General features: G+C 39.6%; 2 protein-coding genes and 1 pseudogene across 2 annotated transcripts in view; all 3 read left to right on the top strand.

Annotated features, from left to right (window-relative positions):
- LOC116264215 (cysteine-rich receptor-like protein kinase 10) overlaps nt 1–27,857 on the top strand; it is a 70,515-nt gene that overhangs the window by 36,800 nt on the left and 5,858 nt on the right. The window lies entirely within an intron of this gene.
- LOC116264455 (cysteine-rich repeat secretory protein 38-like) lies at nt 11,847–12,468 on the top strand. Its single transcript, XM_031644692.1, has one exon. It carries the CDS (start codon nt 11,899–11,901, stop codon nt 12,463–12,465), a length of 567 nt encoding a protein of 188 aa, XP_031500552.1. The 5' UTR covers nt 11,847–11,898; the 3' UTR covers nt 12,466–12,468.
- Nucleotides 12,466–25,858, top strand: LOC116263688 (cysteine-rich receptor-like protein kinase 10; annotated as a pseudogene).

The following is a 27,857-nucleotide window of genomic DNA, read 5'->3' on the forward strand; positions in this document are numbered from 1 at the left end:
TTTACCATCAAGTACAACTCAGATGGTACTGTTGAACGCTACAAGGCATGCTTGGTAGCAAAAGGGTACACACATACTAATGGTGTTGACTTCTTTGAAACTTTCTCTCCTGTTGCACGTTTGGGCACTATAAGACTCATTATATTTGTTGCAGTTCATTATGGTTGGAACATGTACCAACTTGATGTTAAAAATGTCTTTCTGTATGGGGATTTAACTGAAGTGATTTATATGCAGCAGCCACCCGGCTTTGAACAACAGGGGGAGTGTACCAAGGTATGTTTGTTAAAGAAGGCTATATATGGTTTGAAACAGAGTCCTAGAGCATGGTTTCAGAAGTTGTGTGACGTTGTGTCTAAGTTTGAGTTTCAGAGATCACCTTTGGATCATTCATTGTTCATAAAAAGGACTTCAAGAGGTATGGTTGTTATGGTGACATATGTGGATGATATTAATTTAACCGGTGACAATGGAAATACAAGACACAAAGAAGTATTTACAACAGCATTTTGTTACTGAAGATCTTGGCTCTCTACGTTATTTCTTGGGGATAGAAGTGGCAAGAAGTAAAGAAGGTCTAGTTCTTTCTCAAAGGAAATAAGTTCTTGATTTCCTACACAAAACGGGTATGACAGGAACTAAATCAGCTTCTATTCCTATGAATTCTCGCACTCATTTATATGATGATGAATCTGAACCTGTTGATAGCAAATCATATCGGTCTCTCATTGAAAAGTTATTATATGTAACGATTACTAGACCAGATACATCCTTTGCTATGGGAAAGCTAAGTCAATTTATGGATAAGCCAAGGAAAGCACGTTGGGATGCAGCTATGTTATTGCTCAAATTTCTAAAAGGATCCCCTGGAAAGGGTCTAATATTTAGAAGAAGCACCTCACTTCAGATAGAAGCTTATTCTGATGCTGATTATGCAGGTTCAATTGATAATAGAAAGTCCACTATAGGATTCTGTATCTTTGTTGGTGGTAACTTAGTCTCTTGAAAAAGTAAAAAGCAAGCTATTGTAGCTCGATCGAGTGCAAAGTCAGAATATCGAGCCATGGCCCAAACAGCCACTAAAATCACGTGGGTAAGAGGCATGTTAGAAGGTCTTGGAATTCAGGTAGAATTGCCTATAAAAATGCAGTGTGATAATAAAGCATCTACCTATATAGCAAATAATGCAGTCTTCCACGAACGTACCAAACATATTGAGGTTGCTTGTCATTACATTTTGGACTTGGTTCAAGCAGGAATTATTTCTACGGAGTGTGTTGCTTCAGAAGACCAACCTGTAGATATATTCACCAAAGTTCTTTCGATATCCAGTTTTATGAAGTGTTGTAGCAACCTGAGCATGATCGACATCTATGCTCCAGCTTGAGGGGGAGTGTTGAGGAAACGTGCTACTTTGGTCATTAAAAATGTTATGTAATTTGGAGTTTTATATGAGGTAGTTTTCAGAATTTTTAAATTTTGTTGGACTCTTTATGTAAAGGGTTAAACTTAACCCTAATAATTATTTAGTCTAATGAAAAGGAGCAGCCGTATGATGGGGTGCTGCTACCAATTCTCTCTCTCTCCTCTCATTCCTCTCTTCTCCCTCTTCTCCACCTCTCTACGCAACGCTATGTTTAACTTGTTTCTTCCTGTTGTTGATATATCTAGGTAGTTCAGCAAGTAATGAATTTGCTTTGTGAGGCACGATCGATTTGTGATAAGAATGTCTATGTTTCGCTCAGAATAGGATGGCGGAAGATGAAAACTTGAGTGGCATCTATAACCTTTCCAGGAAAAGCTATTTCCTACTAATTTAACTTTGAGGTATTGCCACAGTAACACGTAACATTTTAAGGAGAATGTAAAAGCCCTTGATCACATGTGCAAGCTAAACTATTCTTTACAATGGATGGAGTTAGCATTGACCTTAAATTTCAATTACAGGTTCAAAGGACCTGAACATTGGTAGAAATGTTGGCAAGGGAAAGATCATGCACGCATTAATTTATTTACGTCCCACTTTTCCACAAGAATGGAATGCTTCACCATTCCAGACTTAACTTCTTCTACCGTTGCCCAATCATCCTCATCTGTCACAATCAGTCAGCATTGGTCCCTGTCCATCCTTTGAACTGGCCAATCCAATTAGCAAGGTCGACACTGAATTGACTTTTAATGGTCAAGTGTTCAGCACACCAGGATTCCCTTCATACACGCAGTTCACTTTTCACCCTCCACGCTACTGATGGTGATGCAAAGTGGAAATCTCCTTAAACCCTTGTCTCTCCACAGCTTGCACACCACCAACCATGGATAATTGGGGCCATGGGCTTCCTGATCAGAGCAACCCCTGCTGTAGAACAGTAAATCTTTCTTCCTGTTCGAGGTGATTTTGGGAGGCAGACTCTCAAGACGTACGCATTTGGAACTAGTTTTTATTTTATCGTTAAATAAGCCAAAGCTCCCAGCGGAGATTTTCTTCTCCTCCAACCCATAGCTAGGAGGAGGATTGGAGATGGTTTACCCTGTAATGGCGCCAAGCTTGTTGAAGGTTGGATTCCTCATCCTCCCCCCTTCATCTTCTTTTCCTTCCATGTCGACCATGCAATGAGCACAAACAACTATATCACAGCCGCTGCAGTGTCACTACGAATGACACGAATGGAAGCACGTTTGAAGTAAATATGCGCAGACTCTGCTCCACCACCTTGCCAAACGATGCTCTTCCTACTGGTTTTTCCAAAGCCACCACGAGACACGGATTGGATAGAGTTTATGGCCTGGTTCAGTGCAGGGGTGACGTTGATGAGGATACCTGCAAGGGGTGCATCTCTAATTCCACTCAACAAGTCGTCAAATACTGCCCCAGCACAATGGATGCCATCCTATGGTATGAAAAGCGCCAGTTGCGCTAGTCCAACACCAACTTCTTTGGTCACCTCAATGTCGAGGATTCTGGTTCTTGGTATTGGACCAATGATAAATTTGAAAACTCCAAAGCCTTTAACAAAAAGTTGGGTAGTCTGCCGAAGAATCTCACTTATCAAGCGACAACAGAGCCTTCAAGGTTCATGTTTGCTACGGGCAACATCCCCAACGATGATCTATAGACGATATACGGGCTGGTGCAGTGCACCAGGGACACAAGCCTCGCTGATTGCAGTCTCTGTTTGAATAGCACCATCTCCCAAATCCCACCGACTTGCGACAACGGACATGGCTGTGAAATTGCCACGGGAAGTTGCCGTGTGAGGTACAATACGGAGCTGTTTTATGTTACCACAACAAGCCCAAGCCCATCTCCTCGAGCGCCTCCGTCCAATTCAAGCCCAAGCCCATCTCCTAATTCAGCACCATCATCAAACTCAAGCCCCATACCATCTCCTAATTTAGTGCCTCCATCCAGTTCAAGCCCAAGCCCATCTTCTAATTCACTACTTCCAAGCCCAAGCCCATCTCCTCCACCACCTCCAGCGGATTCAAGCCCTCTGTCAAGCGGTGCATCCAACACTATGTCAGGCAAGTCTCTCTCTCTCTCTCTGTCTCCCCTTCAATAACTACAAGAATTTGATCTCCATGCAGACAAGCCGAACCACTCCACCGCAACATTAGTGGCTATCATCACCGTCATCACTTTTGCCTTGACGTCTACAATGATGCCATCGTGGTTATGAATAGAGCTGATCATATTCGGTTTCTTTTTTCAGACTATATATGTACACGGTCTGCTTTTTTTCATGTGTGATTTGTGAGTCTTTTTGGCTGTATATGCCGTAACCCACTTGCAGGGTGCGGTTATGCTCGCTAGCTACGTTGTATCTTAGTTCTTAATTTGCTCTCCCTATAAACAGTGATTTTCACGGGAATTGAATCTTGCCAACCAGGATGAGAGCCAAGATCCACCTATTAGTTATGGCTAGCTATATAAGTTGTCGAATACACCTTATGGCCTTTATATGGAATGACACTGTTTAACCCTTAAGAAGCACGGTTGGAAAGAGCATAAAAGGATGACAATCTGAACGATATCATGAAATTACTTTTTTCCCTTTTTCCAGTGGCACGTAGGCTTATGTGCATTATAAGGGTCGAATAATGTCGATAATCAATTATCTAACGAAGAAGGGCTTACAAGTGGGCAGGGTTACCCCATCCATTCATTTATTAGAAGAAAGAATATGGAATACAAGGATACAACAAAAACAGAAACTCAACAAAGCAAGCGAACAGAACAGAAACACAGAGCCATACTACACTTGTTCTATCAGCAGCATAGCAATCTCAACAGACAAAATCTCATTGGAGATTATCAAAATCCCATGTCTACGTCCAAGACAAGCATAGCAACATCCAAATCGGCAAAAACCCCTCGATCATCAACACAACCCTGAAGTGCCCTGAATTGTTGGATAACGTAATGCGGGCCCTAAATATAACTCAGCTACAAACTCAAATTTATACGAAGAAAATCCAGCAGAGTCTCGACGTCCAAACTGATACTCAATAATAACTTGGCAAAGTATACTTGAACAAACAAACTATTTATTCATCAAACTGGATATTACAAAAGAGGACTTAAGAAAACTCACCTCGACTCACGCAGTGAGCTGACACACCCAACGCCCTTGAAGCTTCAACACTCAAGTTCACGAAGTGAACACACCAGCACTCATCAGCTCACAAAGTGAGCACACACTAAGACTCAACCCAACTCACAATGCTCAACCCAACTCACAATTTTTCACACGTAACAAAAAGCCCCAACGTCCCTATTTATAGGGAGAGGGAGTCGGTGGTGGATGCTTCCACCGACTCCTATTTTTTCTTTTTTGTAATTATTTTTTTTCTTTCACCGTCTTTACAAGCACCGACTTAAAGGAGAGGCTCAAAGCCTCTTGCGCCTTCTCGATTCTTCCCAAGAGAGTTGGTGGGAGAGTCGGTGATGACTCTACAATCTCCCCCTCATTACCGACTCTCTACTTATGACTCCTAACATTCTTCGAAACTTGGTGAACGTTTACACTGGCAGGCCTTTGGTAAAGATGTCAGCAATTTGATCTTCTGAAGCGATTGGCTGCAATTGAATTTCTCCTCTGAGTACCTTTTCTCTGATAAAATGATGTTCCACCTCTATGTGTTTTGTTCGAGCATGGAAGACAGGATTTTCTGCAAGTCTGACTGCACTTTGATTATCGCAGTAGAGTATCACTGCATAATCCACGTCTTGTTTAATGTCTTTCAGCAGTCGCATCAACCACACACATTCTTGTGCTGCTTGAGATGCTGCTCTATATTCAGCTTCTGTTGTAGATAGTGAAACTGTCGACTTTCTCTTGCTGCACCATGAAATTGCACCACTTCCAAGACTGAATGTATATCCAGTGGTCGATCTTCGAGTTGATAAGTCTCCAGCATAATCCGCATCACAATGACCAACAACTTGACAAGTTGTCCCTCTTTCATAAAGTATACCAAAGTCAAGAGTTCCTTTGATATACCTTAATATTCTTTTTAGTGCTTCTAAATGTGGCTTCCTTGGAGTTTGCATAAACCTGCTCACGACACCAACTGCATAGGCAATGTCTGGTCTTGTCAATGTTAAGTAGATTAGGCTTCCAACCAGTTGCCGATACATAGTAACGTCTTCTAGCTTGTTTCCTTCGTCAGTTCTAAGCTTTGCATTTATCTCAATTGGTGTTGAGATAGGTTTACATCCAAGCATACCATACTTACGTAGTAAGTCATGAGCATACTTCTTTTGACTTAAAAATAATCCTTGAGTTTCGTAATCAATTTCCAATCCAAGGAAGTGTCGCAACTCCCCTAGCTCTTTCATTTCGAATCTCACCGTGAGATGTTCACGAATGAGATTAATTTCTTCATTGTCATCTCCAGTAATAATTAAATCATCAACATAAATTAACAAAATAGTAAGTTTCGTACCTCTTGCCTTGACGAAGAGACTTGAATCTGCTGAGGAGACTTGAAATCCACTAAACACCAAAAATTCAGCTATTTTCCCGTACCATGCTCTTGGTGCTTGTTTCAGTCCATAGATTGCTTTTCTTAACTTGCAGACGTAGTCTGGTTTGTTTGGAGATTTGAATCCTTGAGGCTGCTCCATATAGATTTCATGGTCAAGATCTCCATATAAGAAAGCATTTTTTACATCCATTTACCATAGTTTCCAGGATTTACTTGCAGCAATGGCTATCAGAATACGTACGGATGTAATCTTCGCAACAGGACTAAAAGTTTATTCAAAGTCAATATTATACTGCTGAGAAAATCCTCTCGCGACTAGTCGAGCCTTGTATCTATCAACTGAGCCATCTGTCTTTCTTTTTATTTTGTAAACCCACTTACAAGTAATGGGCTTTACCCCTGCAGGCTTTGGAACGAGCTCCCAGGTTTCGTTATGTTCTAATGCTTTTATTTCATCTTTCATTGCTGATTGCTACTTTTCAACATCTTTTGCTTCTTCAAAAGAAGCTGGCTTGATCTCCTCCATGATGGCACAGTCTGCATCTGCATACTTGGGATTTGGTTTTGGTATTCTTGTTGATCTTCTTAGAGATGTCGTTGCTCCTTCTGGCTCTTCAAATTGTGATGGTCTTTCTTCTTCTGCAGTTCTTTGTTGGATTGGACTGACTCCTGTTCTCCATGGATCTGTACGTTCTTCTTGTCTTGGGCAATGAACTTCTTTATCTGGCTGTCTTGCTTCTGTGTCTTCAAGCTCAGGCTCTCCTTGATTCATCTCAAATTGTATTTTATTTTGAACATCTCTCTCAAGAACTGGAGAGTCTGGAAGTGTCTTCTTCTCTTCTGACCACCACGACGATGCTTCATCGAAAATGACGTCGCGAGAGACATAAACTTGTCCAGTGCTAGGATTAGCACATCTCCATCCTTTCCGATATGGATCATATCCAACAAAGACACACGTCTGCGCCTTTTTGTCAAACTTAGTCCTTTGCTGCTGAGATATAAAAACATAACAAACACAACCAAATACTCGAAAATAACTCACAGATGGCTTCTTTTTATGGAGCATTTCATATGGAGACTTAAAATTAAATCTCGTCATTGGTAGTCGATTAATTACGTGTACAGCGGTGCGGACACACTCGGCCCAAAATCTTGGTGGCATGTTCTTTGCATGCTTCATGCTTCGACATGTTTCTGCTATGTGGCGATTTTTTCTTTCTGCCACTCCATTTTCCTGTGGCGTATAGGCACATGTGAATTGTCTTTGAATACCATGTTGCCTCGTGTATACCATAAACATATTGGATGTATATTCGCCACCATTATCGGTTCGTAGACACCGAATTTTATGCCCAAGTTCATTTTTCACCATCTGGTGAAACTCCTTAAATTTTTCAAGTGCTTCAGATTTTTCTTTCATAAAATAGACCCAAGTATATCTCGAAAAATCATCAATAAAAGTGATAAAATACCACTTACCTCCAACTGATGGGTCTGGTACTTTGCCGAATACGTCTGAATGCACAAGTTCGAATGGCGCTTTAGCTCTATATTTTGATTCTTTGTATGGCCTCCTGTGCGCCTTTCCATACTGACATCCTGGGCATACTTTGCCTGTTCGTACCTCAAGCTTGGGCAGACCAATCAACTGCCCCTTATTAGACATCTCCCGAAGTTTGTTGTATCCAACATGAGCGAGTCTCTCATGCCAGATATCTGCAGTGTCACGCTTTTTTGCTTTGTCAATATATGTTGTTTCTGCTGACAAGACATATATTGACTCAACTTTCCTTCCTTCAAATATGGGAGTTCCTTGAACATCTGCATCCTTATAAACTTTTACATCATTTGGGCCGAACACAACATAGTGCCCTAAAGCTGTAAGTTGTGGCACAGACAGCAGATTATTAGTCATTCCTGGAACATGGTAAACGTTCCGTAAAATCCAGTTTTTACCGAAGTTGGCTACAATCTCTGCTTCTCCAATATGTGCCACTAGGAGCTTTGTGTTGTTAGCAGTAACAACAACTCGATTTTTATCATATTCTTTCATACTTACAAACTTGCTCTCATCAACAGTCATATGATTTGAGCATCCAGAATCAATTATCCAATCAGTTTGATAATTGATCTTCCCTTCTTTTTCTTTTGGAGGTTTTATATGAGCGGAATTGCATCTTTCTTGTTTAACATTCTCTTTAACCTCCATTGAGTACAGAAACGAACTTTTCTGTACAGTCTCATTAGCTCCCCCATCTTGCTTACTTATCATGACTGCATTTCCTTCATTTATTTTCACTCTGCAGTCACGAGCAATATGACCCAATTTCCCACATCTAAAACATTTTACCTTTGGTCTCCACTGCTGTGTAGTTTCTCGTGTTTTCTTTTGTACATTTTTCTCTTTCTTGTCATCAATGTTCCTACTTGGAGACCTAATGACTGGCTTAGCTGGCCATCGTGATCTCTGACCCTTACTAAACAAAGCTTCCTCATTATTTCCCTTGAGAGAAAGCCCAGCCATTTGCTTCGCTAATGTTTCTTGATTGATCAAGAGATTTTCTAACTCCAACAAAGTTGGTTGAACTGGCCAGCCTTGAACACCAATTATGAAACTGCCAAATTCTGGACGAAGTCCACGAATAAGTATTCTCCGCATACGGGCCTCACGAATCTTAGACTCAGGGTCAATTTGAGATATCTCTCTACAGATATTTTTAACCTTCATAAAATATTCTGCTATCGACATGCTTCCCTGAGTTAATGTAGCTAGATCATTTTCTAACAATTGTAGGCGGGCATCATTAGCTCGAGAAAATAGGGTTGCAAAAGCATCCCATGGTTCTTTAGGAGTCGTAGCATCTCGTATATGCTCTAATAAATCTTTTTCGATTGATACCTTAATTGCAAATAAAGCTTTTCCTGCTTTGATCATCCATTTCTTCTTCGCTTCCTCGTCGACAGGAACATTAGTGTCTGATCCCAATACTATCTCCCATAATTCCTGTCCTAGAAAATACGACTCCATACAGGATTTCTAGTAGCCATAATTAGTATTGTTAAGTTTCTGAATATTGTTTAATGCAACCGCTAATGCCGCCATAATTTCAGGATATAACTATTCCAATAAATCGGTCCTCGGACAGAACCTCGCTCTGATACCACTTGTTGGATAACGTAATGCGGGCCCTAAATATAACTCAGCTACAAACTCGAATTTATAAGAAGAAAATCCAGCAGAGTCTCGACGTCCAAACTGATACTCAATAATAACTTGGCAAAGTATACTTGAACAAACAAACTATTTATTCATCAAACTGGATATTACAAAAGAGGACTTAAGAAAACTCACCTCGGCTCACGCAGTGAGCTAACACACCCAACGCCCTTGAAGCTTCAACACTCAAGTTCACGAAGTGAACACACCAGCACTCATCAGCTCACAAAGTGAGCACACACTAAGACTCAACCCAACTCACAATGCTCAACCCAACTCACAATTTTTCACACGTAACAAAAAGCCCCAACGTCCCTATTTATAGGGAGAGGGAGTCGGTGGTGGATGCTTCCACCGACTTCTATTTTTTCTTTTTTTTAATTATTTTTTTTCTTTCACCGTCTTTACAAGCACCGACTTAAAGGAGAGGCTCAAAGCCTCTTGCGCCTTCTCGATTCTTCCCAAGAGAGTCGGTAATGACTCTACATGAATAAGTCTGTCTAAGTAAGTACAGAATCACAAAAGAAAAAGTCCACTGGTTTCTAATCCCTAAACAGACGGAACCAGTCTCTCTGCTGTGCTACATCCAAAGCCCTTATGTTCAAACTTCCATCCTTCAAGGATCATTCTGGGGGGCAGGGAGGAATATGAGTCCTTAGCTCTGGAACTAGCAAAGTCCCCTAGGCCACCACACATATCCGTAGCCATCTCAGGTTCACTAACAAAGTTTCCTTATTATTGTCATATCTTGGCATAGAACAAAGTTTCCTTAATATTAAATCATTGACCGTGGTCAAGGGTAAAACCAAGTGGAAAATCAGCGGTCGAGAAACACAAAGTTGATTGCTCCGATATCAGCAGTATGACCGATTCTATTCCAAAACTGATTGCTCCGATAGCAATAAACACAAAGTCGCTTAAGCCATCGTCACATTTGTGCAGGTCGTCAGCCTTGCAGATCAGGCCCACGACTATTTGAGCCATTCAACTTCCAGCCTTAATTTAATGCCCTTCATTTACATTTACAAATAGACTGCTACTCAAGTTCTCGTCGGACTATTTGTATGATCCAATTTGTAAATGTAAATGAACTAAACGATTAGGGATGTTAGCAGATCTGATTTATTAAAAATATTTTATAGCAATATAATTTAGAAACAAATTATTAGGGATGTTAGCAAATCCTATTTGGATCTGGTATCTGATTGAAGCACTTCAAAAGATTTTGGATGTAAAAAAAAAAAATTAACAGCTGATTAAAAGATTACATAGGAATAAGAATTAGAAAAAAAGTCTGACTATATTCAAATTTTGATTTACTGATTAGAAAATATCTAATATGATACAATTTAAAAGTAGGATTCAAATTCAAATATGAACTTAAAATTAGATTCAAATATGATATAGATTTATTCGATTGCAAATGTGTGAATATTAAAAAAATATCCTATTCAAATCCCATCACTTGATAAGTTACAAGATTACGACGATCGACGGTAAGTCTACTTGATTTAATGTTGATGGGGGCCTCCGCAAGATCTGCCAGCCTCATCAACCTTGATGTTGTCCATAATCGAGTGTACCACAGGATACAGTGACCTGTGAGAGAGAAAGGGGCGGGTGGTGGGTGGGGTGACTTGGCTTAGCCGTTCGAATGTACCTCACTGACCTGTTCCTGCCGTGCCCGGACCAGATTGATAGCCTTAGCTAGAAAGCGGTTGCAATGTTACACTTATATAGATAACGTTACAGAAAGTCAGTGACAAGTTGTAATTAATTATTTTGGTTAAATATGTGTGTTTTTACACACACACACACAAAGTTTATAAGGTCAAAATTTAAAGCACCAATCAAATTCTGTCAGGGCATTAAAATGCTTTTAAATTAATTGTAATTTTAGAGGGACGTAAAATTCTGCAGGTGCATCTTATATAGTTAAAATTTGTGGCTAAAAGGATTATAGATCATTGTTAAAGCCACCACAAACCATCGCCAGTGTCAATACAGTGATTATTTTTTAGTTAACAAAAAAAAATCAAAATCTTAACCATCCAATAACATCAGTCAGAATTGAATCATCCTATATATACATAGCTGCCGATGGATGTATGAGATAACGTGACACATTGGTATAATATAATGTTTTCGAAATAATAAAATATTTATGAAATAACAAGGTAACAAGTATGACAAAAAAAATAAAATGCATTTTTTACTGTTGACAAATTTTACTTTTATCGAATTTAAAATTTTCTTTTTACGTTTTTTTATTCCCATAAAAAAGTTATATTAATCATGACCCTTTTTTATCATTATTAAAATAATATATAATATTTTAACATATATAACCAGCTTAACTTTTTCCTCGACAGTCGTATCTCACTTCCGTGATGGTACTATTGGTCGGTCATCCTTCGCCGTCATACGCACTCGTACCTGTTCATCCATCATACTATTATATTAGTAGGTGCCTTCCCCAATCCAACTAATCAGAAACACACCAGGATCCCGTCATACATAAAGTTACTTTTTTACACAGCTTGCACACCACCAACCATGGAGCAACATCTTATAAATAATTGGGGCCATGAGCTTTTTTATCCTGTCTAGTTTTTATTTTATCGTTAAATAAGCCAAAGCTCCCAGTGGAGGTTTTGTTCTCCTCCAATCCATAGCTAGGAGGATTCGAGATGGTTTACCCTATAATGGCGCCAAGCTTGTTGAAGGTTGGATTGCACATTCTCCTCCCCTTCATCCTCTTTTCCTTCCATGTCGACCATGCAATGAGGACCAACTACTATATTAACAGCCGCTGCAGCGCCACTGCGAATTACACCGATAGAAGCGCGTTTGAAGTAAATATGAGCAGCATCTTCTCCACGTTGACAAACGATGCTCTTCCTACTGGTTTTTCCAATGCCACAGTGGGCGAAGGATCAGATACAGTCTATGGCCTGGTTCAGTGCAGGGGCGATGTCGATGAGCAGGACTGCAAAGTGTGCATCTACAATTCCACCGTACAAGTCGTTAAATACTGCCCCAACACAATGGATGCCATCATATGGTATGCAAACTGCCAGCTGCGCTACTCCAACACCAATTTCTTTGGTCGGCTAAACATGGCTGATTCTGGCGACTGGTATTGGATCAATGATAAAGTGACGGACATTAAAGGGTTCAATGAGAAGTTGGGCCAACTGCTGAAGAATCTAACTTCTCTAGCAACAACAACAACAACAGAGCCAGCTTCAAAGTAAATGTTTGCGACGGGCAACATCCCGTACACGGGTTTGCAGACGATATACGGGCTGGTGCAGTGTACCAAGGATACCAGCTTTGCTGATTGCAAGCAGTGTTTGGATACGACCAGGTCCCGGATCCCATCGACCTGCGCCACTGCACACGGCTGTGAAATTGCCACGGGAAGTTGCCGTGTGAGGTTTGATACGGAGCTCTTTTATGGTGCCTCAGTAACTGCGCTGTCACCAAATTCAAGCCCAAGCCCATCTCCTGTGCCCAGTTCACCACCTCCATCAAGCGGTGCATCCACACTACGACAGGCTAGACTCTCTCTCTCTCTCTCTCTCTCTCTCCAAACTAACTGTAAGAATTTAATTTCCATGCAAACAAGCTGAACCACTCAAGCGCAACATCTGTGGCTATGAACACCGTCATCACTTTTGCCTTGACGTCTATAATGATGCCTTCGTGGTTATAACTACTAGGGCTGATCATATTTGGTTTCTTAATTTGTGCAGACTATATATGTACACGGTGTGATTTTTCATGTGCGATCTGTCAGCTTATTTTCTTGTACCGTAACCCTCTTGGGAATGTTAAGCTAGCTCGTTACGTAATATCTATAGTTCTTTGCTCTGCCTATAAGAGTGACTTCCACGGGAATTGAGTCACGACTACCAAGATGAAATGCTAGATCCAGCTTTTATAGTATTCTTGGTTGGATTTGGCCTTTTCATCGTGTTTTCAGAAACAACAGCATAGTGTAGCATACAAAGCAAATGCTTCGATTGAGCCGAGCCCTAATATTAGCATACCAATCTGGTAACTGAACAGAACAGATAGAGGAAAGCGCTTTTAACATTTGTCTTTCATTCTGTTCTCGAACCGCTGTTAAGCTAGTAAGGTTGCCAAAGTGTTCCAGAGCACTCTGAAATCAGGCAGTTATGGTTTCAAGATCAAAGCATATCATAATCACGTGCTAGTGTGCAGTGGAGCATATGATGGGTGGTTTCAAAATCATTATCTGCAGAAGTGTTCAGCAACAAAGAAATATAAACACATGATTATATTATTTCGTAAAGCACAAATAAGTACTCCTTGTTTTCTGATTCTTCTCGATCGTTGTTTCTGTAACTCGCTATAAAATCTGTAATCCCTATGTAAATAAAGTTAAATTGCATCTTCTGTCTTCTTTTTCTGCTCCCCAACGCTGCGTTACTCTGTTTTTGATGTGTTCTATCAACAACAGGCAGATGGAATCAGAGAAATTTTCTGTCACAAGCTTCCACGATTTTCTTGAGGCCGCTGTCGATATTCTTTTCGCTGCAAGGGGGCAGGGTTACCCCAGCCGTTAATTGATTACAAAAAAGAATACCGAATAAAAGACTGTCCCTTCAGAAGGTCTTGACAAGATAAACCATAGGTTTTAAGTCGTTCATGGATAGATGCAGTATATTGCTGATTGTTGAATCACAATGTCCTTTCAGAAGACCACTGGACCAATTATGTACCCGAATTAAATACCAAAATATGCATTTGATGGACAAAAAAGATACTTTAATTTGATACATTAAAATAGGAAAACAATGTTCTTTCGTTAATTAAATAAGGCCGTTGAAAGATTGGGGCTCTCCATATCCTACATATGGTGTGCTCTCGGTTTATGCTTCTTAATAAATTGACCTATGCATCCATGGGGAATAATAATAGTGATTTTAACTTAAGAAAAAATGAGCCAAAGCATTGTTTGTGACACAAAAGGCAGTCTGCCCCATTTGATTGAGTAAAGGTCTTGCTTTCTAGAACAGGCACATTGTTCACTTTTCCACGTACACGTATATATCAGATCTGTTTGTAGTAAAACTGCCTTATACTTTATTTTTCTAAGTATTACATATTCAGGTTACCTTTCCTTTTCTGTTTGGCTTTGAAAGGACAGCCAACAAAGCATGGATTGGGGATGTACATTCGAAGCTCATCAATGGCATAGCCAAAGTGATTTTATATATTGATGAAGATTCTCGGCTTAGAATTCTTCTCGAGGATATGAAAGAAAGCAACATTTTATTAGACGAAAACATGAACCCCAACTTCTCTGACTTTGCATTGCAAAGATTTCTGACAGAGACCAAACACAAACTCAAACGCCTGGGGTTATGGGAACTCAGTAAGTTGGTTGTTGCTCGGTCATTAGTTTGCTTCAGATAGACAGCCAAAAGGGCTATAAACTAGAATACAATATAACAGTAAGATTCAACTATATATAACCATAACTTTTTTGTTCAGAACTTATATGAGCTTCTCTAGGAGTTTTGAGATCTTATCATAAATCCTTGTTTGGTGTTGAATAGTATCTGCTGGTTATATTGCACACTCAATTGAATCCTTCAATCGGCCAATTAGGTCCATTCAATCCCAAAATTAATTTTTATAGTATTACTTTCGGTCCTTTCAGTTTTAAAAGTTGATTTTAGTAGTACTACTTTTAAAATGAGGCGGGTAAGTAATCGTAAGATATTTGTGCTGCAAGAGTTAGTGTCGTGGACAGGGGAGTCCGAGGCCCTCCCTCCCCCCTTGTAAGGTAGAGATTTCTAGGTCAGCCTCTGATCACGAGGCTCGCTCGCTACCTGGACACTAATCTGACGTACAGGTGGGTTAGAGTGAAACTCTTTTAATTCTAAATGGACTTCGTCTCACTATGGGCGTGGACAAAGGAGACCTTTTCCCGGTCTGCGTCGTAGTCGGTACTCACTGTCCAGGAAAGCACTACGACAAGACAGTGGATAGAAGAAGCGTCGTAGTCGGTAATCACCGTCCAGGAAAGCACTACGACAAGACAGTGGATAGAAGAAGGGGAACGTAAACGCGCTTGAGGTCATTAGGAAATGAGGACTTTTTAGAACCACATTTTTTCCGACTCCTAATCACCAACCAAATAATAGTAAAAAATATGAAGAGGTCCACAAGAAAAATGGTCTTCTTTTGAGAAGCACCGTCCTTTTAAGTAGGTTGCTGTCGATGAATACGAAGTCAAATTAAATCAAGGCCGTCCCGATAATCCTCCAGCGATGTTGAAAATATTCTTACTTTTATCTGAAAGTTATATGGTCAAATTTATTTCCCTGGTACATAATCCTGTTTGATTAATCGTATGGCGGGAATATCTGGTTGCTGCTCATCAAAATTAAAAAAAATGGACATTTTTTCTAAAAATTTAAAAATATCCCAACCTTCTTCTTTCCGATATATATGTTTCCTTCCTAATAGGATGACGGAAGATGAAAACTTTGAACGGCATCTATAACCTTTTAAGATAAGTGATTTCCTACTAATTTAACTTCAGGCATTGCCACTTTAAGAACGTCAAATTTTAAGCGGAATTAAAAAAAACCTTGACCATATGTGCTAGCTAAACTATTCTTTACAGTTGATGGGGTTATCATTGACCTTAGGTTTCAATAATCACATGTTCAAAAAAACCTAAAAAAATAGTAGGAAAGCCAGAAAAATGAAGAAAATGCAAGCATTACCTCTTGAGAGAGCAAGTTTTGTACGCCGTGTCATGTAACGAACATATGTCAAATATAGATTATACTATCAATATGCATATTTACTTTTATACACAAGCATTGCATATGTATATGGAGATAACAAATAGACATAAAATAATACATATGAGATATATGAGATAAGAAAATATTTATATAATAATAAGATAACAGACAAATATATAAGATAATGTTAAACATAAGTATGAGATAATTTTTATGAAATAACAAAAAAATTTATGACAATCAGATAACAGATAGATGTATGAGATAATGTCAAAAATAAGTATAAGATAATGTTTATGAGATAATAAAATATTTATAAGATAATAAAATAACAAACGGATGTATGAGATAACGATAATTATAATATAATGTTTTTGAATTAATAAAATATTTATGAAATAATAAAGTAACATACAAGCATGACAAAAAAAAATGAAATGCATTTTTTACTCTTGACAAATTTTACTTTTATCGAATTGAAAATCTTTCTTTTATGTTTTTTATTTTCATAAAAAAATTATATTAATCATGACCATTGTTTATCATTATTAAAATAATATATAATTTCGTAACATATATAACCAGCTTAATCTTTCCGCGAGAGTTGTGTCTCACTTCCGTGATGGTACTATTGGCTGGTCATCCTTCACTGTCACAGCAAACGTACCTGTTCCCCAATCCAACTAACGAGCTGGACACTGAATTGCCCTTTGAACGGTAAAGGGGTCAGAAACACACCAGGATTCCCGTCATGCATAAAGTTGACTTCTCACCTTCCATGCGATACACCCTTATCTCTTCACAGTTTGCACACCACTAACCATGGAGCAACATCTTATAATTGGGGCCATGGGCTTCCTGATCAGAGCAACCCCTGCCGTAGAATAGTAAATCTCCCTTCCCCTTTGAGGTGATTTTGGGAGGCAGTCCCTCTAGACGTATGTGTTTCTAACAAGTTTTTATTTTATCGTTAAATAAGCCAAAGCTCCCGGTGGAGGTTTTGTTCTCCTCCAATCCATAGCTAGGAGGATTGGAGATAGTTTACCCTGTAATGGTGCCAAGCTTGTTGAAGGTTGGCTTCCACATCCTCCTCCCCTTCGTCCTCTTTTCCTTCCATGTCGACCATGCAATGAGCACGAACTACTATATTAACAGCCGCTGCAGCGCCACTACGAATTAGACCGATGGAAGTGCGTTTGAAGTAAATATGAGCAGCCTCTTCTCCACCTTGACAAACGATGCTCTTCCTACTGGTTTTTCCAATGCCACAGTGGGCGAAGGATCGGATACAGTCTATGGCCTGGTTCAGTGCAGGGGCGATGTTGATGAGCAGGACTGCAAGGTGTCCATCTACAATTCCACCGTACAAGTCGTTAAATACTGCCCCAACACAATGGATGCCATCGTATGGTATGAAAACTGCCAGCTGCGCTACTCCAACACCAATTTCTTTGGTCGGCTAAACACGGCTGATTCTGGCAACTGGTATTTGATCAATGATAAAGTGACAGACATTAAAGGGTTCAATGAGAAGTTGGGCCAACTGCTGAAGAATCTATTGGAAAGGAAAATCAGTTTTCAGGAAAAATAGAATCAAGAAAATATTTCGTTAATATCAGAAGGAAAAATCAACAAATTAAATTTCAGGAAAGAATTAATAATCTTTCCTTCTATTGTTATAAATCACAGGATTGTGATTTATCAATCCCAAGATTTTTTGGGATCTATACATACTTGTAAACTTGTATAAATACCCCATCATATGTGAAATGATATGTATCTTTGTTGGCTCACTCATCTTCTTCTCTTCTCTCGTTTAATCACGTTTTTTTTGACATGGTATCAGAGAGAGTAGAAAGAAAAGTTAGAAGAGGTGGCATTCGTTGATCTATCTAGCCGCTTGCACCAGAGAGTTGGGCGGAAGTTGTGTTCCAATCCTTTCTCTGGTTCTCTGTGCCGATCTGCTGCGTCCCCTATTCCTCTGTTTTCTTCATTTCGTAATAAGGAGTGTAAGAAAAAGAGAAAGAGTCACTGAGATTGGGAGGTTGCCCATTTGTTCTCTATATCTCTGATTTTTCCTACCTGCAGTGACACGAGAAGCATCGACCGCTCAATTCATCACCGAAATTGGGCGAGCTCCTGCACTAGGGCGCCGAGTGTGCTGTGGATCTGCATTCGCTGGTCGAGGTCGTCCTCCTCGACTCCATCTTGCTCCTCACTGGCTTTCTTCAAGACGAGACCCTGCTTCAGCAGCCTCTGCCATCAACGCTGTCGGGAAGGTTTCCGCTCACCGTCGCTGGTCGGGAGGGAGACCATTTTTCGTGGGGACCTCTGCCGTCCCTCAAAGAACCAGGTCCCGGATGTCTCCAAGGTTGCCCGTGCGCTCGAGACACTTGCCAGCGCGCTGTTCCAGTGCCCTATTCAAGTGATAGCTTCGAATCCAACGCCTCTGTTTTCTCAAGCGTCTCTGCTGCAGCAGCCTCTGCCTCCTTCACACCATCAGGAGGAGGTGGTCCATCGTAGGAGGGTCTTGACCCGCCATTCTTCACACCTTCAGGAGGAGGTCGCCCATCGAAGGAGGGTTTTTCACCCACCGTTGCTTAGGGAGGGTCATCGCCCACGACCGTCTCTCAGACCGGGAGGTCAGGAGGTGTATGCCTCTCTCCTTCTCTCTCTTCTCAAAGATCATAGGGGCAGAGGTCCTTTGGCAAGGCAGACTCAGCGTGTGTGCTGGTCATCTTCATCGTCTCGCTCAGACCTCTGTTTCTAAGCTTTTCCTGAAGTGTCGCTCGATTCTACAAACGGTGCTCTTCGTAAGGCCATGTAGGGTTCTTGCGTCCCCAAGCCCTCGTCTCCTCGCTCCTCCCTCCCTTGCATCGGATATATAAAAAAAAAAACCTCCAGAATATCTGCTGATATTTCACCATGGTGATAACTCTTGGTTCAACTTGTGATCCTTCTAAAATTGAAAAGGTGCGACAGGGAGGAACATTGGCAAACAACGTAAAGGTCAGTACTGCTTTGTTGCAACTTGCCGAAGAACAGGTCAGTCAATTGGCATCTTGGTTGAATGTTAATACTTTACCGGTTGCTGCAAATCTAGCTGGTAAACAACCATTCACAACTCATTTTCCTTGGGTTATTGATACTAGAGCCTCAAACTACATGACACCTCATTTCCATTTACTGTCTAATGTCAAAACTTTACCAAAAAATTGCGTGATCAACCTACCAAATGGACATCAAACACTAGTCTCTATTACTGGAACAGTTTATCTTTCAGCTAATATTCAGCTTACCGATGTCCTATATATTCCTGATTTTAAATACAATTTACTATCAGTTCCGAAGCTTACCAAGACTATTAATTGTATTACTGTCTTTTTCTCAACCTGTTGTGCTTTCCAAGACCCTTTGTCGAGGAAGCTGATTGGAGTAGGTAATTTAAGCGATGGACTTTATCATCTTCTTCTTCCATCTACGTCACATTCTTTGCTTGCTTTCCATGGTAATAAGACAACTCATATATGGCATATGAGACTTAGACATCCTTCATTCGATAAGACTATTTCATTGAATGAAAACATTTCTATTTCCAAACATGATTCTTCTTGTGATGCGTGTCTTAGAGCTAAGTTCACCCGTTCGCCATTTCCCACTAGTACTAGTAGAGCAAGTGATCCTTTGAACTTGATTCATTGTGATATTTGGGGAGGATATGCCACACCATCACACATGGGAGCACATTATTTCCTCACCATAGTAGATGATTTTACACGATCTACTTGGGTTTTCTTGATGACGTTCAAATCAGAAATATTTTCTTGTTTAACTCGTTTTTGTGCCATGGTGTTTACTCAATTCAATACCCATGTGAGATGTGTTCGAAGTGATAATGGTGCTGAATTTACAGCTCATAATATGCAAGCATATTTTCATGAACATGGCATAGAACATCAAACCTCATGTGTTGGAACTCCTGAACAAAATGGACTTGTTGAGAGGAAGCATCGTCAACTACTAGAGGTGGCATGAGCACTTAGGTTTCAAGCAAATCTCCTGGTTACTTTTTGGGGTGAATGTATTTTGACAGCAACTTTTTTAATTAATAGAATGCCGTCAACTCTTTTAAATGACAAGTATCTGTTTGAACTTCTTTTTCATAAGAAGCCTAATTATGAAGATTTGCGTGTTTTTGGATGTTTGTGTTATGCCAAAAATTTAAACCCAATGCATAAGTTTTCATCACGTGCACATAAATGTGTTTTTGTCGGTTACCCTCACAATAAAAAAGGGTATCGTGTATATGATTTGGATACCAAACAAATTTTTACATGCAGAGATATATCTTTTTTTGAGGATAATTTTTCATTTCTAACCGAAACATGCCATACAAATGATTTGAACAATGTTGTTTTGCCTCACCCTCAAGAAGATTACCTTGGAGAGAAATATATGTCATCGTGTGAGAATGGTGTTCCAGCAAATTCCTCCTCACTATCGCCCATTCAACCTCACGATTCCATCAACAATGACCAAAATATGCCAGTCTCTCGTGTTTCAGATCATCGACCTATGTCAGATGATCCTCCTCCTCCAGACTCACTTGCTCTACACAAATCTAGCCGTCCTCGTCATTCACCATCCTATCTTCAAGACTATGTGTGTTCCAATGTGATGGTTATAAGTCCACCGCCTAAAGAATCTACTTCAACTAAGCAATCCTTAGGTACACATTATCCCATACACAATTATTTACCTGTTCACAAATTCTCTAAATCTCAGTATGCTTTTTTAACTTCTATCATGAGTGATGTTGAACCTAGCTCGTATTCAAAAGCGGTTAAGCATCAACATTGGCGAAATGCTATGGCTGGTGAAATTCAGGCTCTTGAACAAAACAATACATGGTCTATTACTACTTTGCCTCCAAACAAACATCTAATTGGCTGTCGTTGGGTTTATAAGATAAAACAGCGATTAGATGGAAGTATTGAATGTTACAAAGCCAGACTTGTTGCTAAAGGGTACACTCAACAAGAGGGCCTTGAATATCATGAGACATTTGCTCCGGTTACAAAATTAACAACCATGCGCACACTTCTTGCTCTTGCTTCTATTCAAGGATGGTACTTATGCCAAATGGATGTGAGTAATGCATTTATATATGGAGAATTACATGAGGAAATATACATGACCATTCCACTAGGCCTTCTGCATGAGAGGGAGTATTCAAGTAATAAAGTGTGTCGCCTTCATAAGTCTCTGTATGGACTCAAACAAGTACCACGTAGCTGGTTTCACAAGCTGCTATCTGCATTTGAAGGTGCTAGTTTCATTCAATCATCAGTTGACAATACTCTCTTTACTCAAAAACATGAAAAACAATTTATTGTTATTCTGGTCTATGTTGATGATCTTATCATTGCAGGAAATGATGAACCAGGAATTGCTTCAGTTAAGCAATATTTACATTCGAAATTTCATATTAAGGACTTGGGAATACTTAAGTATTTTCTTGGCATAGAAGTTGCAAGAGCGCCATCGGGAATATTTCTAAGACAAAGAAAATATATCATAGATATTTTGAATGATACAGGTTTGATGAGACCCAAGCCTATAGACTTTCTAATGGAGCAAAAATTATGATTAACTCCAAATGATGGTATTCCACTGAAAGATCCAGCTAAATACAAGAGGTTAGTAAGACCTTTGATTTATTTAACCATTACTCGTCTAGACATAATGTATTTAGTCCAAGTTCTCAGTCAGTTCATGCAATTGCCACAAACTACACACTATAAAGCAACACTTAGAGTATTGAAGTATTTGAAGGCTTCACCAGCAAAAGGAATATTTTTATCATCAGCAAGTGAAAATCAATTGAGGGCTTACTGTGACTCAGATTGGGCAAGCAGTCCTACCACTCGTAAATCAGTTAGTGGATATATTGTGTTCTTGGGGAATAGCCTTATCTCTTGGAAGTCAAAGAAGCAGTCTACTATTGCCAGATCTTCAGCTGAAGCAGAATATCGAGCAGTGGCTTTGACAACTTGTGAAGTTGTTTGGTAAAAAGCCTTATTGAATGACTTTGGGTCAAGTCATGATAAACCAGTAAATTTATATTGCGACAATAAAGCAGCTTTGCATATTTTAGCAAATCTAGTTTTTCATGAAAGAACGAAACACATAGAGCTAGATTATCACTTTGTAAGAGAAAAAATTAAGCAAGGAATAATTCGGGCTCATCATGTATCATCATGTTTGCAACTTGCTGATATTTTCACTAAACCATTGGGGAGAGACCTTTTTCAAACTTTAAGAACCAAGTTGGGTGTTTCAGATTTGCACACACCATCTTGAGGGGGAGTATTGGAAAGGAAAATCAGCAAGGCTGATTTTCAGAAAAGATAGAATCAAGAAAATCTTTCCTTAGTATCGGAAGGGAAAATCAACAAATTAAATTTCAGGAAAGAATTAATAATCTTTCCTTCTATTGTTATAAATCACAGGATTGTGATTTATCAATCCCAAGATTTTTGGGATCTATACACATCTGTAAACTTGTATAAATACCCCATCATATGTGAAATGAAATGTATCTTTCTTGGCTCACTCATCTTCTTCTCTTCTCTCGTTTAATCATGTTTTTTTTCACAGAATCTAACTTCTCTAGCAACAACAAGAACAACAGCGCCAGCTTCCAAGTTAATGTTTCCGACGGGCAACATCCCGTACACGGGTTTGCAGATAATATACGGGCTGGTGCATTGCACCAGGGATAGCAGCCTTGCTTATTGCAAGCAGTGTTTGGATACCACTAGGTCCCGGATCCCAAAGACCTGCGACACTGCACACGGCTGTGAAATTGCCATGGGAAGTTGCCGTGTGAGGTACGACACGGAGCTGTTTTACGATCCACCTCCACCAAATTCAAGCCCTCCATCAAATGGTGAATCCGACAATATGCCATTCTACTCTCTCTCTCTCTCTCTCTCTCTCTCTTTGGCATAACAAGAGCACTTTATACTTGCAGGGCAGCCGAACAGGGAAAGAAAGCTTATGTTTGTCATAGTCCTCGTCTGTGTTTTGATTGTGTTTCTTATTACTTGCCTACTTTGTGTCTTTTACTGGTAGAAAAGAAAGAAGTTGAAGCCTAACGGATTGCAGGGGAACGAAGAAGAGGAGGCGGCCTTACAACAACAAGGTTGGTAGAAAAGAAACAAAACTGAGATATATATATATAAGGTCGAAAGGGGTACTTGACAAACGCACTGATTGACGGTGCTGCGTTCATCAACCAAAAGAAAACACGAATCAAATTCTGGGATTTAAAATGGCTTTAAATTAATTGAAATTTTAGAGGGTTAAGATTCTACAGGTGCATCTTACTTTGTGCATCCTATTCAGGTTATGGTGGTGAAGAAATTGATAGCAAGATCTCATTGGTTTTTGACTTGGACATCATCAGAGCTGCCACAAACAACTTTTCCGATGCCAACAAACTTGGAGAGGGAGGGTATGGTCCTGTTTACAAGGTAAAGGTCCTCTATCTACTTGAGATTGCATATCAATATAAGTTTTATAGATTTCAGTAAAATTTCATGAAAAGTATAAAAAAAAAACTGAATGGGATTTCTGCAGGGTCAACTGTAGGACGGACAGCAAATAGCAGTAAAACGGTTGTCGAGGAACTCAGGGCGAGGCACAACTGAGTTCAAGAATGAGTTGAAGTTGGTGGCAAAGCTTCAGCACAAGAACTTGGTTCGCCTTCTTGGTTGCTGCTTTGAAGGGGAGGAAAAGATACTCATCTAGGAATACGTACCCAATAGAAGCCTTGACAAATTATTTGGTTAGTCATCTCCATTCATTTTGGGACCAAACGGCTTCACAGCGTCCAGTCTTCTGCAGATATCAGCATCCGAGTTACCAATAGTAATTAGATGTGCTGTTGTTAGTAACCTTAGTTTCCTTCTTAAGATGCGTAACCGGTACATTATAATTAAGAAAATTACTTCACGTTCTTGAACGACCATTTGTTCTCCTTATCTGAGCGACTAAAACAACAGTACCCACTGTCTTAACAGCGTCGCGTCCATGTTTTACTCGTGAAGGCTCTCAATTGGCATTCCCAAAATCATATGGTGGAATCTCACAAAAAAATCTTTTTCTGCTTTTGGTTTCTTACTGTTTATTGTGCTCTGATGTCCTTCCAGATCGCATCTTTCACTGGATTAACATTGAATTAGATAGACGCTATGCCTCAACCTGGTTGAACATCTGTATTATGATCCAAAGGTTGAAATAAATTGATGAGATTGGAGCCCATCGTATCTAGACAATCTTGTTTTTTTGAACATGGTTGCCCAATGATCAAATAGTTCATCTTCATCCTCCAAAAACTGACCTAGATTCCTGAAAGTGCCATCTGTGAATATTTTCCGTGGTCTTTGGTGCATTGGGTCGTTCACTCATTTACCTTTGCATCAACGTGAATACCGTATTATTTTTGCTCAATCATAGCATGGTTTTATTTATGGTTCATTCTGAGCAGATCCAGTTAGAAAAACGCATTTGGACTGGCAGATCCGAAGTAAAATAATATCTGGCGTAGCCAGAGGGCTTCTCTATCTTCATGAAGATTCTCGACTTAAAATCATCCACAGGGACCTCAAGGCCAGTAACATACTTCTAGATCAGGACATGACTCCTAAGATCTCAGACTTTGGCATGGCAAAGCTTGTTGGAATGGAAGAAACACAAGGCAAGACGAGTAAAGTTGCTGGCACATAGTAAGTTCTGCATCCTAACCTCCATTGTCAAACACTGAACCTGTACATTCAAAAACAGTGATCAGTAGATCAGTATGCCCATCCTATCCTCCCATTCAAGGACCTTCACATATCCTATTTTTATTCTAAAGAAACAGAAAAATTTTTAATACTACGTAGGCTTCTGCCAGTTCATTTTTTTCTCGTCATAGAAAGCTCCCTAACTAACCTCCGGTGGTTAGAATGCCACTAAGTAACAAACTACAAGATCCCTTTAACACCATAAGGGCTTTTGGCAATTCATTCTTTTCCCTTTATAGAAACCTCTCTGATGACCTATGATGTTTGGAATGCCACAAATTAGAAAAGTTGCGCTCACTTTGTTGTCTTGTCAGTGGCTACATGGCACCGGAATATGTTATGCAAGGCCAATTTTCTGTCAAGTCAGACATGTTCAGCTTTGGAGTCTTGATGCTAGAGACTATTAACGGCCTGAAGAACTCTTCATTTCCTCATTCACAATATGGTCCAAGCCTGCTTGACTATGTAAGCATTTTGTTGTAACAATGGATTAATTTTGTATGCGCATATTCTACTTCAGATTTCTAAGTTTATGTGGAAATGACACAGGCGTGGAGGCTGTGGAGGGAAAGCAGGGCAACTGAACTATTAGACGCATCACTGACTCATTCAACCGACGAAAGTGAAGTAGTAAGGTGCATCCATATTGGGTTGCTATGCGTTCAGGAGGATGCAACACGAAGGCCAACAATGTCCTCCATTGTCCTCATGCTCAATAGCAGGTCTTTGACCCTTCCTGCGCCTTCGGCTCCTGCTTTCCTTTTTGGGAAAAGCAGACTGTACTCAGAGATCTCAATCACTGGCTCATCTGCAGCAAGCACGGAGTCAGACACGTCACGGAGTAGTTCAGTCCCGAAATCTATAACTGAAATGACCATGTCCGGGATTGGAGCTAGATAACAAATGCTACTTAAAGACCTTTTTCAATTTGGAATTCTTGTGGAAAACGGATTGGCCACAGGTTGATAACCCAATACTTGTATTTTGATTGGCACAAATTTTATGATCTGAAATTTACAATTTCTTTCTGGGTTTTGCATGTTAATCTGGGGAAATATATAAAGTTTGAATTTTTATCGCTCTGGGTTGATGAAATAGAAAATAGGTGCACAGTGTTATTACGGTAGAAGAGACAACGAAGTAGTGCAAGTATTACAATTTGTCTGGTTCGCCAACAAATCCACCATGCGAGGAAATAAGTGCTTTTGGTACTCTGTAGCAGAACTAAAAAGGCACAAGTATCTCGCATAGATGTCCCAATGATAAAATGTACATGGTGCAATATATGGTGAGTCAGTATGTTGTTTAATTACACCTGAAGCCCTACAATATTGAACAGAATCCTGTTGTTTTTTGACAAAGGGAAGCTCACTAAATCCCAGGAAGGCAAAGACCTTCTAATAAGAAGTCCTCCCTTTGGAAGCTAAATTCACCCACACCGGTTGGCGGGCCTCCTGCAATGCATCCGGTCGACACTTTTGAACCGATATGAAGTTGGGCAGCAAAATTTTCTGCTACATGCCATGGTAGCAAACAGTTCACATGTTTGAACAGTCTTGTCCCCGAAATATGTCGGATAATTTTTTGTAGCCCCTAAGGGTCTCTTGGTAATAAAGATATTATGAAAGTATTACATGAATCAACCTCAACATTTGGTGTAAATTAATGGGACACTTGTTTTAAAATTTACTGAGATTTTGAGACAGGTTTAAGAAACACTTGTATATTGTTCTTAATGCCAAATGACCTCTCAGCCTCCACACCTATCCTTGCGGATATGCAGATCCATATCCATAGCCATCTTAGGTTCACAAGACATCATCTAATTGATTGACTTGTACAACTCTTTTTGGCGTTCCACGTAACCCCTTTTCCTCGTGGCCGCTAGACCCTTCCTTCTTAACCGACTAACTTCTGTACACTTTTAAGATCTCTTCTTATCATTAAAGGCCACCCCTGCCTTTAAAGCCTCAATAGTTGATTCGGGAATTATGAGCTCATTCTTGAAACACAATTTTTAAATTGTGATTTTATCTTAGGAAGTGGAAGTTTACTTTGAGAATTTTAGATTTTTTTTTTCTCTCTTTAGGGTACATGTGTCATGATAGGTTTAATTCATCGATCGTATAATTTTAATTATTGTTTTCCATAACACATCATTTTCAATTCTAGAATCAAAATTCTATAGAAATTGAAATATACATTCAATTCAACAGAAATTCTTTTTGGCAGTGTACGTTGTTCATAGAAACAGGATTTAAGAAGATGGATGGTTGATTGGCTGCTATAATATTTTCCCCAGATAAATTGGTTGTACTATTTTATTTTTGTGATATTTCCTCTCTAATCGCGTGAAACTCTTCTAAGGTAGTGAAAAACTCTTTGATCACGAGCTATTTATTATTTGCAGTACTTAACAGAGGCGGCATTAAGCTAAATTAAGTTTCAATCACAGGGGGAGAGAGAACGAAAATGGGTTAAAAAAGTTGGACCTCTTGAGACGGGTGCATTCTTGGTTGCAATAAAAGTCCTACACATCTCATTTAAATTGCCGAAACTCAAGCTAGTTGATATTTCAACCAATTTGAGTTCCAATTGGCAGAAAGAATAGAATTTAGGGTATGTCACTACAAGTTTTTTTTATTCAATCAATAAAAGAAATGGCCCACCAGGTAGGTGGCAGCAAAGAAAACTGGCAGGCTGCATACCAAAGTCATGTCCAATTAATAGAAGAAATGGCCCACTAGGTAGTTGGCAACACGGACCTAAGTCACATGGGTACGGTTTTGGGTTTGGTTATAAATATGGTATGGCAATTATAAAGAATATAAATATAGGGTACAACACCATTTATTACTTGCCCTCGCCCTTTTGATGATAGACATCTACAGCACTGGCCGAGCCAGAAATTTAAAAGAGTACTTCTATGTAAACTTTTTCACTAAGGGGGATGCGAAAAGGATAATCTTAACTGATTATATGCCTTAAATCGAAAATTTTGCC

This window comes from Nymphaea colorata, chromosome 11 (assembly GCF_008831285.2).
Source record: "Nymphaea colorata isolate Beijing-Zhang1983 chromosome 11, ASM883128v2, whole genome shotgun sequence".
Classification (NCBI taxonomy): domain Eukaryota; kingdom Viridiplantae; phylum Streptophyta; class Magnoliopsida; order Nymphaeales; family Nymphaeaceae; genus Nymphaea; species Nymphaea colorata.

Excerpts from the sequence above, each read along its gene's own strand:
- LOC116264455 (XM_031644692.1), top strand. The coding sequence starts at position 11,899 with ATGGTTTACCCTATAATGGCGCCAAGCTTGTTGAAGGTTGGATTGCAC.